Below are 14002 nucleotides of genomic sequence, written 5' to 3'. Positions count from 1 at the left end.
AGCAGCTGGATGAGGGCTTCAGCGAGGGTGAGGGTCATGGCTGGAGTATTTCCATTTCTGAGTTGTCTGCGGGCCCATTGTGTTAGAATGACGGGTTTTTAGAGACAGCCAGAGTGAACTTGTTCCTGGATGGGCTTTGGTTGTCAGGCTGCTTACCGTCCCTTTGATTCTCTTTCAGTCTAAACCAGAAATTCAGTATCCAGCCCAGGTGGATCGGGATCATTCTCCACATGGGAAAAATGCACCTTTAAAGAAAATGGCCTGTAAGTTTTATTTGAAAACTGGCATAAAAGCATTGATAGTAGATTATCTACCGCAAATTATCTGCCTTAATGGAGGAGTAAGGCCCAAATCTTGCCCATTTGTGTCTAAGCTGGGCTTTCACAACTTCCCAGCAAAGCCTGAAGGTAAACCCGTGACCTGGAACACTAGAACAAAGCTTCCGTGTTTGCCTCCTTCCCTGCTGTGTGCTGAGAAATCAGTCTGAATTGCCAGAGTTCACTTTTATCCACGTTTGCTGGTTCTTAGCTTCTCTAGAGCAAAAACACAATTTCTTAACTCCACATTTTCCCTTGGAATAGGGAAACTGGGTGGGGGGGTGGGGGGTAACTTTCTTCTTAAGGTTCTTATAGGCACCAGGGAACCAGAATCCCCCTCCTGCAGCAGATGAGGTAGCATGCCAGCGTGCTTCAGTGATAGATAATTGGCTGCTGCATTTGGGTTCTCATTTGCTGGAAATACGTTGGTTCCTCATAAGGTGTTCATATTGTCCCATTTGCTCATCCATGCACACTGGGGGCCTTTGGGAGGAGGCTCCTGCGGGTACATCTCAAAGGGACCTCAGAGGCCCTTTGCCCTAGCCCTTCATTTTAGGGGAGGAAGGTGAGGCACAGAGAGGTGAAGGAACTTGCCCAGGGTCACACAGCAAGCCAGTGACAGAGCTCGGAGCCAAACCCAAATCCTGTGGCTCCAAATCCAGCTTCTCAGGCTTGTGAATGTTGGTAAATGACGGAGTCTGATCTGACTTATGCCTTGATGTTTCAGCAAATCCACAGCCAGCAGGCTCTCAGGCCCACAGAGGCTATTTTGAAGATGGAGAAAGCGACAGCTTTTTTAAATGCCTCTCTCTGTATGTATTTCTAATTTATTTATCTTTCTAGAGACATGCTCTGCTTTGGGTCTGAGCGATTTTGACAGTCACACCACTTCCCCTATGTTTCCCTGTATTTTCAGGGTTGTTTTGGTTTCTTTAAAAGTTAATATACTAAAAAGGCCAAGAAAATAACGTTTCCCCATCACCAAAGGGTTTGTCATTTGACAGGCTTCCCCGGAAGATTTCTTGTAAGCAGTAATGCTCCCCGCTTTTAAGATGCAATTTAATTAATTATACCTGTGCACGTGTACTTCCTCACTTTTTTCCTGCAGTAGTGCTGCTGAATTCCAACAGCATAATGTAACTTTCTCTACTGTGTGAAATGATTTTTTTCCTTGGAAACAACTGAATGCCCTGCCCACCAAGCAGCGCCCCTCCCCCTTTCCCTTCCTTCTCAGGCTCCGGGTAACTGTGGCTCCTAGCACAGCTTTGTTCATTACAAGACGCAGGCAGCGAGTAAGCACAGCCCACGGGTGGGCGCTGGAGTTGGGCCCTGAAGATCTGAGTACGAAGAGTGAGGCAGTCCCTACGTGACACGCACTTACATTCTGGTAGCAGCACAGAATCCCCCTTGCTGAGCCTCGTGGCCATCAGACGTGTCACAGTGGCCAGGAAAGGAGCCACGGCTTGGCCTGAGCCCCCCCACCCCCACCCCCCGAGGCTGCAGCGCCTCCTGGGCAGACTCGCAGCCAGGCTTGGTCTGCTCTTGGCTAGGAAGAGTCGTCCCTCTGGGCCTGGGGTTCTCATGTGCTTCCCCTGCTGTTTGTCAGGAACTCTGGCTGGATTGTGACCATCACCCTCGTGCTCTCGGTTCTGGTGTTACTCTGGATCTGCTGTGCCACTGTTGCCACGGCGATGGAGCAGTACGTCCCACCGGAGGTGAGTGGGAGGCGAGAAAGCGCGTGGAACGGGCTTTGTCACCAAATGCCCAGGGTTGTCTGCCTAGAGAAGAAGTGCTCCCCGCCTACCCCCTCTGCCTCTCCAGGCCGTCCTCTGAGGTGGCCCCTGGAAGAATGATAGGGGACGTTCAGAAGCACGGGCTGCTTCAGACATTCGACCCAGACAAAAGTCCCAGGTCCCAGCTGATGGGTGATTTTTGTCCCTCTTAGGGTCAGTGGGGTGTGGTTGTGGGCAAGGGGAGACTAAGGAGGGCAGCAGCAAGCTCTGAGGTTCTGGTCCTGGGCAGATGGCAGAGAGCCCAATGTCTGGGTCCTCAATAGTTTTATGCACAGCTGAGGCATGGCTAGTTCACTCGGCTGTGTTCAGGGGCCAGGCAGGCAGTCTAGTTCGACTGGAGTGTAGGGCACAAGAGAAAGGTCAAGAGGATAACCTGTGTATGCAAAGGCCTGGAGGTGGGAGATGAATTGTCACCTATAGGAATAGCAGCTGGGGCTGAGCAGCTAGAACTTGGGAAGTACAGTAACATGCAGCTGGCCTGAAATGGGAAGTAGGCTGGGAGGGGCTATAAATGCCTAGGGGCTTGTATTTGTTCCTAGGAGCAGGAGGGGGGCAACTGGCACTTCTTGGCAAGGTCAGTGTTCGACCTGTGCTTTAGAAATGGATTGGAGAAGGGCAACTAGGTGGTGCAGTGGATAGAGCACTGGCCCTGAAGTCAGGAGGACCTGAGTTCAAATCCGGCCTCAGACCAAATGCTTGACACTTACTAGCTATGTGACCCTGGGCAAGTCACTTAACCCCAACTGCCTAACCAAAAAAAAGAAATGGATCGGAGAGAGGAGGCTCTGGACGATTAGGAAGGTTCAGGCCAGGGTTGGTGAGAGGAGAAGCTGAATGGAAGAGGCCTTAGGGGCTAGACTTTGGTAAGACTTGGCAACCAGTTGTGTGGGGCATCACAGGAGTAAAAGTCCAAGATGTCTCCAAGTTTGGAAGCTGGCAAGGACAGGCCAGAGAGGAGGAAGACTCAGAAAGATGGGACCGTCCAAGAGAAATGGCATATCCCAGCCTAGAGGGTAAGCGAGCCACCAGCTCCCCACGTCTGCAGCACGCTGCCGTCTGAGCCGAAGAATTCTGCTGGCCAGTCAGTTTGTGCTTCTCCCAAGAGTGAGGGATGCCTGTGCAGGTAGTGCAGCCATGATGGGTGCTTCTTGGTTTATTTGCTACAACAGTGTCCAAAAATTTAATGCTGGAAACATTCAGGTTTCTTGGCCCAGAGCCGTTTATTTCAGGTACTGTTGTTCCATTGAACCCTTTCCTTCTGTTTTCCTCTGGGAGCTGTAAGCATGAGATAGTCCTGACCTCTGCACAGGGTCTGGGTGCCTTGGAGAAGTGGTCCTGAAGTGGAGGCTTTTCTGCATAATTTACACATAATTTACACGTGCCGTCTTGTTGGTTTAATAGAGAACCTAAGCCCTGGTGGGGAGAGCGCATTTCTGTGTTCCTTGTAAGACCTAGGACGTGGACACCGAGTGCAGAAGAGGAGTGGAGCTTTCCCTTCCTCGTCCAAGAAGGCCCGAGACATTTTTAGCTCATTTTCTTCTTGTGGGTTTGCTTTTGAAGCCCCATACGGCTGCACGTCTTCCCTGTGAGTCGTAAGACATGCTTGGTGGTGAGAGCCGCAGGCCCCGCCCCATGGAGCTTGTGCTCTTGAAGGGGGATGAGCTGGGCTTAGAAAGTGTTGACTACCAGGAGAGAGACAAACGGAGAGGACGACGGAGCTTATAGAGTACACCCAGGGCCGGGATCCCCCAGGCAGCCCCTCCCCACACAGCTCGACCCCAGCACCGGCTCTTGTTGCCTCAGTGGTCCTTTAAGAATGGTTCTCCCCAGTTTGCAGGTGTCGGGGGGGAGAACTGTGTCCAGGAGGGGAGGGCAGAATCAAGGGGACTGTCCAGTTTGACTGGGATCTCCCTAGGAAGCACATGCCTAAAACAGGTCATTCTGGCAAATCCCCTGCCTAGGTGCCTCACCCAGGACCCAGGGGAGAAGCCCTGGTGGTAGCTGCACCCCCGGGCATTGGCAGGAGCAGGGGTAGAGCTGGCTGAGTGTGTTTGTTTGCAGAGGCTCCTTGTTGAATCAGGGAGTTAATGGCCCCCAGTCTTCCTGACCTCCCCCCAAACATTCTTTTTCTCTTTCTTGCCTCCTCATGGGAAGAAGCTCCGTAGCCGAGCTGTTCAGTAAATGACACATGTCCCCAGAGGCCATCGTGGACCATTTGCCCTCACTACCCCCTCCTCTGGGAAGGCAGAGGCAGGATCGAGATGGCTGCTCAAGCCTCGGTCGTTGGGCTGAGGACTGAGCACCTTTGATTAACGCTTCCGCAGCCAGGTTCCTCTGCTAGCCTAGCCTTAGGCGCGCTGAGTGATTGTCTGCATTTGTCCTTTCTTCTGACCACATCCCTCCCACATAATGCGTGTTTGTGCCTCTGGTAGGGAGGGGCCATGGGAAAGGCTTCCTGTCCACGGCAGCAGTGGCCTTGTGGTCCACGTCACTGCATTCTCCTAGCTTGCCTGATTTTTGACTTAACACTTTGCCCTCACCTGCCACCTGGGATTGTCAGCCTGGCTTTGGGCCAAACGTGGTCATGAGCCCTGTCTTCTGTACACACGATGGCAGGTCTGGGCGTCGTCCCCAGTAATGCTGGGCTGGCTTCCACCGCACCTCCATAGCCATCCTCCAGAGAGGGCTGAAGATGGAGGTTCAGGGGAACCTGACGGGTAAGAAGGTGTTTGAGGCAGGCCCTTAGCAGGTATGTTGAATCTCCACAGAAGCGCACATTGGCCACCGGCCACATTGTTGCCATTTCTTGAGGTGACCTGGAGTCGTGGAAGGAGCCTTGGACTTAGGGGACACTTGCTCTGACTCCCTAGAAGGAGCTCTGTGACAGTGTCCTCATCTGTAAAATGGGTATCATTTGCACTGTCTCACAAGGTGGCTGCAAGGGAAATGTGTTTGGAATTGGAGCTGACATCATGTTCGTCGCTGTCCTTCCTTCCCCATTGCAGCTTGAAGCTCCTTTTTGTCCGGCAGGCAGTCTTTGTGACCGCAGCCACCCTGCTGATGAGTCTTTCTGAATCTAGCCGGGATGCTTCTTGAACCTCACGCCGACTCAAGGCCTTTTCTGCTGGTTGTCCCCAGGGCCCGCCGCTGCCTCCCGCACATGGCTTCTGAGGAACAGGCAGGACTAATAAGGGCAGATATTGGTTGGATTGGGTTTTTACTCCCAAGTGTGGAAATTGGCATTATTGTCAGTAATTTTAGGAGACTTGAAGTAGGTCAGCAAGCATTTATGAAGTGCTTAGCAGCTTCCAGGCAGTGTGCGAAGCACTGAAGGCTATACCTGGCATCTTGGTGGTGCAGTGGGTAGCCTGCCAAGCCTGGAGTCGGGGCAATCTGAATTCAGATCTAGCCTCACACACTTAGTAGTTACTGTGACCATGGTCAAGTAGAATAGAATGGGGGTAATAATGCCACCTACCTCCCAAGGTTGTCTTGAGGATTGAATGAGATAATATTTGTAAAGCGCTTAGCACACAGTGCCTGACCCATCATAAGTGCTATATAAATGTCAGCTGTTATGGACAGCAAGTACATATCTAAGTCCAAAAAGAATAAAGATAATAAATACAAGGTAGTGGGGGAGGAATCAGAAGGGGCCAGTGTGGCTGGGTCAGGGAGAGCAGAGAGGAGCAGGCTGCGGGGAAAGCCAGTTGGTGAGACTGGGGCCAGGAGAGTCTCTGCGCCTCCGATGTCTGCGTCGGGGAATGCGGGCTTTGGTGTCTGTTGGGAAGAGGCTGAAGTGGGAAGAGCTGTGAGGCAGGGAGGCCAGCTAGGAGGCAGTGACCCACGTGGGAGGGAATGAGGGCTTGAACTAAAGCAGTGGCTGTGCGTGGAGAGGCATTGGGTGGGAGAGATGGCGTGCAGGGAGGATGGCCATGTCCTTGTGCCCTTAACTCCCTAACCACCCAATTCCTCCTTTGCCTTACATTGTATTACCTGGCCTTCTCTCCACCTTGATCAGGGAAGGGAGAAGAAGCATTTATGTAACACCTGCTGTGTGCCAGGTGCTCTGTGCAGGGCTTTTTACAAACGTCTCATTTGATCCTCACGACAGTCCTGTGAGGTGGGTGCTGATGTCATCCCCATTTTACAGTTGAGGAAGCTGAGGCTAACAGGTGAGGTGACTTACCCAGGTAGTAAGTATCCGAGGCAAGATTTGCGTTCCCGACTCCAGGCCAAGCACTTTGAGCGCTGTGCCATCTAGCTGCTGACCAGCCACCCACTAGATGTAACCATTACTTACAATCGTTCTGTTTCCCTAATTTAAAATATGGGCATTCTTCTACCCCAAACCTGCTCTCATTCCATTCAGTCTCTTCCCTCTGCCTCAGCCCTCTGGAACCCTGCGTTTGCCTTCATGTGACACCCCGCCCCCCCCCACCCCTCATGCTCAGTACTTGCTCAGGCCATTCCACGTTGTGTGCATTTCCCTCCTGCTCTGATCTCACGTCACTTCTGCACAGTCTGTCTCTTGCTCATTCACCCCTATGTCATGTCGCCTCTTGACCTCTGCCAAACCAGGACCACATTCTTCCCACCCTCAATCTCTGTGCCCTCCCCTCACCTTAGCCAACTTGAGCTGGGCCTGCAGTGCTTTCCTCTTTGATTCCCCACAGCTTTTCCAAGCCTCATCTCTCCCCCTTTAGCCAAGGACTTTGTCCCCCCTTTCTTGGGAAGGGTGAGCTCTCCCTTCAGTCTGTTCACAGCCCCTTGACCTCACCCTCATTTTGTCTTTCCCCCCATCTCCGTGTGCCCTTGATCCCATCCCCTCAATCCTTCTTTCTCAAATCCTGAACCTTTTCCAAGTACTGGTTCCTTCCCTGCTTCTTTCAGACTGCCACCATATCCCTGATCCTTTTCCCAAAAAAAAGTAAAACCACCTTGGTTCAGCCCCACCATCCCATGCCCTTAAACTTTCCTCCTCTCCTGCTTTTCTCAGTCAGACTTTTAGGAAGGAAAAACCTGTCCCTATATCCTTTTCAGTCCTCCGTAGGCTGGCCTAACTTCTCTCTCCAGAGTTGCCAGACTTCTTTGTTATCACATCTAATGGTCCTTCTTCGTACTTCATTCTTCTCAACCTACCGGCTACATTTGACCCTCTTGGCCATCTGTGGGAATTAATAAGGTCACTGAGGAGGGCAGTGGGGGAGAGAAAGAGAAGGGAAGAGAGGCTTGGACAGAGATGCTAGGAATAACCACTGTTAGGTGCTTTGATATAAACGCTGAACCAGGCAGGAAACCTGAGGAGGAGCAGACAGGCAGGCAGGATGACCAAGGGAGAAGTGTGGTGTCAGTAGAGGCAGATGTAGAAGGAGGACTGAAAAGACCAGCAGGTTTGCCAGGTAGGAGGTGACTGGCAACATCGGAGAGGGCAGTTTCAGTTGAGGAAGGAGGCGGGGAGGAATTTGGCTGAGAGAGAGAAGAATTTGAAGGGCTGACATGGGTTCTGTGGTAGCTTTGGGCATGGCTGAAGGTAGTAGTCAAAGAAGCCATCGATGGGGAGAGGAGGGAGGAGGAGGGTGGGATGATGGAGGTAGTGGTCCGCTAGGGAAGGAAGGGATGAGGTCAAGAGCACAGAGCTAGGGTGTGGCCTTGATGAGGATGAACAGGTGGGAAGGGAGGGAATGAGCTCCTTAGCTGGGGGGAGGGAGGGAGCACAGTTGCAAAAGTAGGATTGAGGTGTGAGATCTAAGGGAAGGAGGAGGAAGGTGAGAGGCCAAGGGGAAGTGGGTGAGGGGTGTCTGGTGATTAAGGAATACAGGGAGAGAGAGGAACAGATGGTTGGAGAGGTCTTTCTCAGTCTCAGAGGCTTATGAAGTGTCCGTGTGGAGGACACTCATTACCAATTACTGTGTGTTCATTCAGGGCACAGGATTCTTTGTCCTTCCAAGAATTCCAGAGTATCTCGAAGAGCTTTTTTGTTTGTTTGTTTGTTTGTTTTACTTTACTTTGCTATTCAGGGTTTTTAATGCAAAGGTTTTCTTTTTACTCTTCCATAAATCTGTTACAGAGCAGCCAACCGTGATTGTTAAGAATAAAAATGAGGCAGTGAGATGCCTTGTAGTAATGGTATGACTGTTCATCCGTTAAGGTATTCCATGTTGCTTTTACATTCCTTGAATTGATCAAATCATCTTAGACATTAGAGCTCATCTGGTCCCAGCAGGACTGCAGCCAAGGTCTCCTGACTGTTGAGCTCCTGCTTTCTCTTTTTTCCACTCCTCTGCATCATCAGCAAAGCAAAAACTTTTGTATCCTCTGTGTGATCCAGGGCAGCCTTCCTTCCTTGTCTGATACACTCTGCCTCCCCCCACCACACCAGAGTGACACCCCCAGGGCTTACCATGGCCTGGAGGCTTTCAGGGGAAGCCTAAGGAGGGGTCTGGCTAACTGCGAGAGGAGAAAGGAGCAGTCTCCATGAGTGGCACCAATACCCACTCACACTGTCCTTCAAGGATTAGAAGGCCATAAGCCCACTCTGTGTTAGGCACTGTGCACATGTTAGCTCATTTGCTGGTGAAGCCGTCCTTTCCTATTTCTGAGGTATGCAGCCTGGTGCAGGTGGGTCGCTTTATCCTTGGAGCTTGGGTGTAAATCCTAACTCCAGTCACCGTCCCTCTTGCTAGAGCTACCCAGCTCTGTGGTATTGGAGCCAAGGAAAGAAGCCAGCAGAACTTGGAAAGAAGATGGGACCATGAGGGCCCTGAGTGGGCACGGGAAGGACACAGAATGGGAATTTTCTTTAGCTTGTTGACTTCTTCATTCATTTGGTTCCTCCTGAAAGCTCAGGGTAGAATTCTGTCACCTGTTCTGTGTGTTGTTAATGAAGTCTTGGAGCCAGACCAGAGTGTAGATTTCTTAGCTTAGAATTAGTGCCCTCCCCCAGATCCCCTTGTGATGGAGAAAAATGAGTTTGGTAATAGAGTAATGATGGCATTGTTCTAGCCATCACCACCGCCAGTGTTGACTAAGCTTTTGGAAGGCTTTTCTGTATGGCCTTCTGATTCATCTGATATTCTAGTGAGATACTGCTAGGTCTTGATTAGTACAAATAATGAATCTCTTCATTCGAATTCACACTGAATATTTCCATTGGTCTGGAACCAATTAATTTATTTTACATAATTACAACTTCCAGTAGCGAGACTTTGAATAGATGCAGCCACTTCATTGGATTCCCGTTGGACCTAGCTGTAAAGGGTTGAGAGGGAAGGGGGCCGCCCCATCCTCGTTTCACAGCTGGGCTGACTGAAATGACATATCGATGGAATGAGAACTCGTTCAGTCAGCCTGGAATGGTGCTTGGGCCTTTGGATTCCTAGACCTGAGTGTCCTGACTTCAGGTGTCTAGAAATCCTGTTAACTATCCTCCTAAAAGCAGAGGCCATTGACTGGGCCCCTGGGGAGCTCCCTCCGCTGCTTAGAAGGTGGGCTCAGTGCTACTGTGCCCGGCCGGGGGTGGGCCCACTTGCCCAGGCAACATGGTCTTAAAATGCCTCGGTTCATTTCAGAAGCTGAGCATCTATGGAGACTTGGAGTTCATGAATGGACAGAAGCTGCCCAAGTGCCCGCCTTCCTCCCTTGTGGCGCTTCGATGCCAGGCTGAGGAGCGTGAAGAAGCCGGGCCTCTCCCTGCCAAAGTGAATCTCACTCATTCAGAAATCTAACGTTTTTTAAAGAAAAATTAATTTAATAGACATTCTAACTTTCCGTTCCTGGTGTGGCTTTTTTTTATTGGTTTCTTTGGATATGGGGCTTAAGAAATTAGCTATAAAATGCAAATAAAGTTACCGATCTGGGACAGTGGTATTGTCTGTCACTTCACCATGTATTCTCTAGTAATTGGAGAGAGATAGACATCTGGGATCTCACGACTTACTATCTGTAACTACTTTTCATTGATGTTTGCAGTGTGCTTTTATTTCTCCCTTGACTAAATTCTGTAAGCATGTCCTCTTGCCCTCAAACCTTCTACCATGATCCTGGCAAACATCCTAATTAATAGAAGGTATGTGATAGGATATAATGTCAGTGCTCAGAAATGGCTCCATAAACATGTGATTGGAAATTAGAAGTCAGCATGAGGAGCCTTTCTGAGGCCCTTAATTTTCAGTTGTAGCGAGCTGATGTCATTAAAGTTTTATTTGTATCACTCTGTGCATAAATGTTGTGTTAATACATTACAGACTCACAATGTTTTCCAGGGTTAAAAGAAACGTAAGGCCCATCGAGTATATAGAGTTTGTGCTGGGAGGGATCCCCTCTGAGAGGTGAAAAGGAGAGACTTGCTCCAGGCTATCTCTTTTCCGGAGGTTTGGTCCTTGGGTAGTATTGACTGCAACAGCTGGTGGGCACCATCGTTCAGGGGGGGATGCCGCATGGCAAGAATTGGCCGAGACTCTTGGGGAAAAGGCATCTCCAGTGCCCCTCGCCATGTTGACTGATCCTAGCCAGAGGGGTCATCCTTCCATCTTGCAGCCTGGGGCCAGTTTTCAGGTGCTGAATTATGCACTGTAAAGTGCTAACTAAGCATTCTAGGTTTCAGGCAGTTCCAAATTAGAGGCTCATGATTTGGAAGAAGCTGCTCCGTCCTGCTCAATCAGAAAGCAGTGTGGGCGATGTGTCCTAGGGAAGGAGGAGTCCAGTCTTTGGTGGGTTATAAGTGGTGAAGAGTTTACAGAAAGGGACTTGAGAGCTCTTTGAATCTGTCCCCACCCCCTCTCACCCTGCCTGGGGGCAGGAAATAACGCCAAGAGAAGCAACCTCCCTATCATGGCCCTGGGCCCAGGGGTTTATTCCAAATCCAGTTGTGGTTCTTGTTAGCACAGACTTACTGACCTAAATCATGCAGGAGGCTAATTGAAAAACCTTTTGTGACTCAGAACTTAGAGGCAAGAGTATGAGAGGCGATTTTTTTTCTATGCAGAGCTATATCTCAATTCCTCTTGAGGCTCATAAAGTCTTAGTATTCAGAGTCATGTAGATGGAAGTTATATGACTCATTGTCTACATGCAGACAGTTTCTTAGCTCATCCAGCCCAGAGAGGTAAGAAACTGTCTTGGGACCTGTCCAGTACGCTATCGGAGTAACTTCTGTCTTTTATTGCCACCTGGTCATTCTTCCTCTGGGTTTCAAGGATGCTAACGAATGTGTTTATTTGGCATTCATATGACATCAGTGTAGCTTATTCTCCATCTCTCTCTTGCTCTTTACACCTCCTTCTAGAACCCTGGTCATTGTTCCTCACGAGGCAGATCTAATCCAGCCTCTCACCTGTCACAGGTCCCCTCTGCAACCCCCTTATCCCACCTCTTCACACTGCTTCCCACATGGGGGGGTGGGAGGGGCTCGAGTTTCTGGGCTCACCAGGTAGCCTATCTGATGCCATTCTTCCAGAAAATTTCATCCTTTTGGCCAAACTAATTCCTTTCTGTTGAGCAGGCGTTTGTAATGTAAAGGACAATATTTGAACTTAATTCTTCATCGTTTGAGAAGAGCAGTTTTCTGTTTTATATCTATCCCAGCTATGCCACCTACTAAAGTCTATCTCTAGTACAGATGAAGGCCCAGCCCTCTAGTGGGGGCAGTACAGCTGTGAGCAGGTGCAGCAGCACTTGTCCATGGTGACAAATGGGAACACATAGCTAGTATGGAAGAGAGCCCTGAATTGAGCAAACATCTCTTTACTTCCATATCCAAAGACCACTTGAAACCCCTAGAAATTATCAAGTTAATAGTTAGACTTGAACTCATCCATTTTTGACTTTAGGATGTTTCTTAAGGGTCCTTGCAGAGAATACCTAATCTTTTTGGATACCTGTATCTAGGATAGTAGACCGTAAACAAAATAGAGAGCTTAGGGTCCTTCTAGTCTTCTCCTCAGTTCTGGTTTTCACTCTGTAGTAGAGATGTCCCCGAGGTGCTCAGTGCTTCCCCCTAGCCCGAACCTTTTTACAAAGCCGACTGTCAGGAAAACCTGAAACTCAGACTCAGCTAAAGAAACATCAAAAGAGAGTCCCCCTGGGGAAAGTATTTGATTTTCAGCAGGAGTCTAAGACTTTAAGCTAATTCAGTTAGGGAACCAGCCAACGGGTTGAGAGCTGTTACGGGTTGTGGGGCAGAGGGAAAGAAGAGGAGTACAGCTAGGCCCTCCCAGTACAAAAATACTTATTTTAAGTAGATAATCTAGCTTTTGCTTACTGCAGCGATTTTTTAAAAATGGTTTCTTGGACAAGAGGTCTCCCAGTACCTCCTGGATATGTGTGTTTGTATTTCCTCGATATAAATAAAGTATGGTGTTTCCTAGGTCTGGTTGAATGGATCCAGATCTGCTTGGATCCTAGTAACTGAGAAAAACTTGCAAAAAGTTGTTTGGAGGCTCTGGTTCATGTTGTTCAATAGTATAATTTAATGTTCAGATCATATAACTGTATAAATCATTGAATGCTGAGAATCTGTGGTATTGTTGCCATAATGATTCACTATGTGTTTATATTTTTTTGTGTGAAAGTATATTTGTATTAAACTCCAATTCCTCAGAGGCAATGGAGCTGGAAAGGACCTGAACAGATAATCTAGCCCACCCCACCATGTTACCCAAGTTTTCGTAAAAAACCAAGGCCCAGAGGGGAAAAGTGGCCTGCCGCCTCCTTCTACAGCATGTAGCAAAACTGGGATTCTAACCAGCCCTGTCATTTCTAATCCAGTGTCCTTTCCCTTATATTTCGGATTGGACTGAGAAAGCTTTAAAAAGCAACACTTCCCTCGAGGGTTTTTGCTTTGTCCCAAGAATCACTCTAAACTCAAGGAATGAAGCTCTAAGGGTAGAATTTGAGCAGTTTACCAAATACAGTGTGAAAAGCTTGGATTTGAAAGAGTAAGTGCAGATTTCTGTTCTTTGGATCTTTCTACTCTGTTTTGTATTCAGCCTCAAGCCTGAATGTCTCTTAGGCGCCATCTTAACCTTTGAGCTGGAACTCTGTAGGCATTGATGCCGTAGCATTTGAGCTCTGGGTCCCTGTATTTTGTCTTTGTTTTTCCTTTGCCTCCCTATGGTGGTAACAGTTTCACTCTGGGACAAGGCTTGGTAAGGAACAAAACCCGTTTAGCTTGGAGAAGAGAAAACTTTCATACCTTTAAGTGTTTGAAAGTCTCTTTCTCATGAGCAGGGAGAACCAGTGTTGTTCCCCAGGCTCCAGAGGCCAGAACTAGGACCAGTGGAGAGATCTGCAAGAGATTTACCAGCCCTGCTTATCTGCAAGGGAAGGTGCCACAGAGAGGGAGAGGGAGTCAGGGGGAGGGTGAATAAGCCTTGTCTATGAAAACAGTGCATCAATAATTTTGAAAAGAGAGGCAGAGTGACTCTCTGTGTTAGCAAAAACTCCCTAATCATTGGAGCCATCCCGAAGTGAAAAACTGGGGATGTCTTAGGAGAGGCTGAATGGCTCACTTTGTCCAGGATTCCTGTTTTAGTACAGGTTCCTCTAAATGTTCTGAGGTCCCTTCCAGTTCCTGAGAGTCTGATTCTAGACTTACAGGTTTCCTTCTCTTGTCATGGTAAACAACATTTCTGTTCAGTTCTATTCTGAATGATTTGGGTTAATTTTTACTGCCTCTTGTTCAGTGTTTCTAGTATTGGAATTGTTTTGAAATAATGGAAGGTTTGGATGGGAGGGAAATCAACAACTGATTGAGAAAAAGATACTTTGACAAAAGACCTTGATGATTGTTACCTTGAAATAAATCACCCGCAGTCTTTGTTAGAGGCCAAGGAATGTTAATTTCCCAATTCTGAAGTGTGATGGACCTAAATAAAATTTGGATTGCCTGCA

The 14002-nt window shown here is 48.8% G+C and overlaps 1 protein-coding gene across 1 annotated transcript in view; it reads left to right on the top strand.

The window, feature by feature from the left end:
• Window positions 1-14002, top strand: part of TMEM59 (transmembrane protein 59) — a 28357-nt gene extending 14355 nt beyond the window's left edge. Inside the window, exons 5-8 of the mRNA XM_027852744.1 lie at window positions 179-263; window positions 1045-1129; window positions 1924-2032; window positions 9682-14002. Coding sequence (XP_027708545.1) covers window positions 179-263; window positions 1045-1129; window positions 1924-2032; window positions 9682-9837 — 435 coding nt within the window. The 3' untranslated portion in view covers window positions 9838-14002. The remainder of the gene's footprint in view (window positions 1-178; window positions 264-1044; window positions 1130-1923; window positions 2033-9681) is intronic.

This window comes from Vombatus ursinus, unplaced genomic scaffold, assembly GCF_900497805.2.
Source record: "Vombatus ursinus unplaced genomic scaffold, bare-nosed wombat genome assembly UNPS02009824.1, whole genome shotgun sequence".
NCBI lineage: Eukaryota > Metazoa > Chordata > Mammalia > Diprotodontia > Vombatidae > Vombatus > Vombatus ursinus.
The sequence above is the reverse complement of the archived record's forward strand: the minus strand, read 5'-3'. Positions and strand labels throughout refer to the sequence as shown.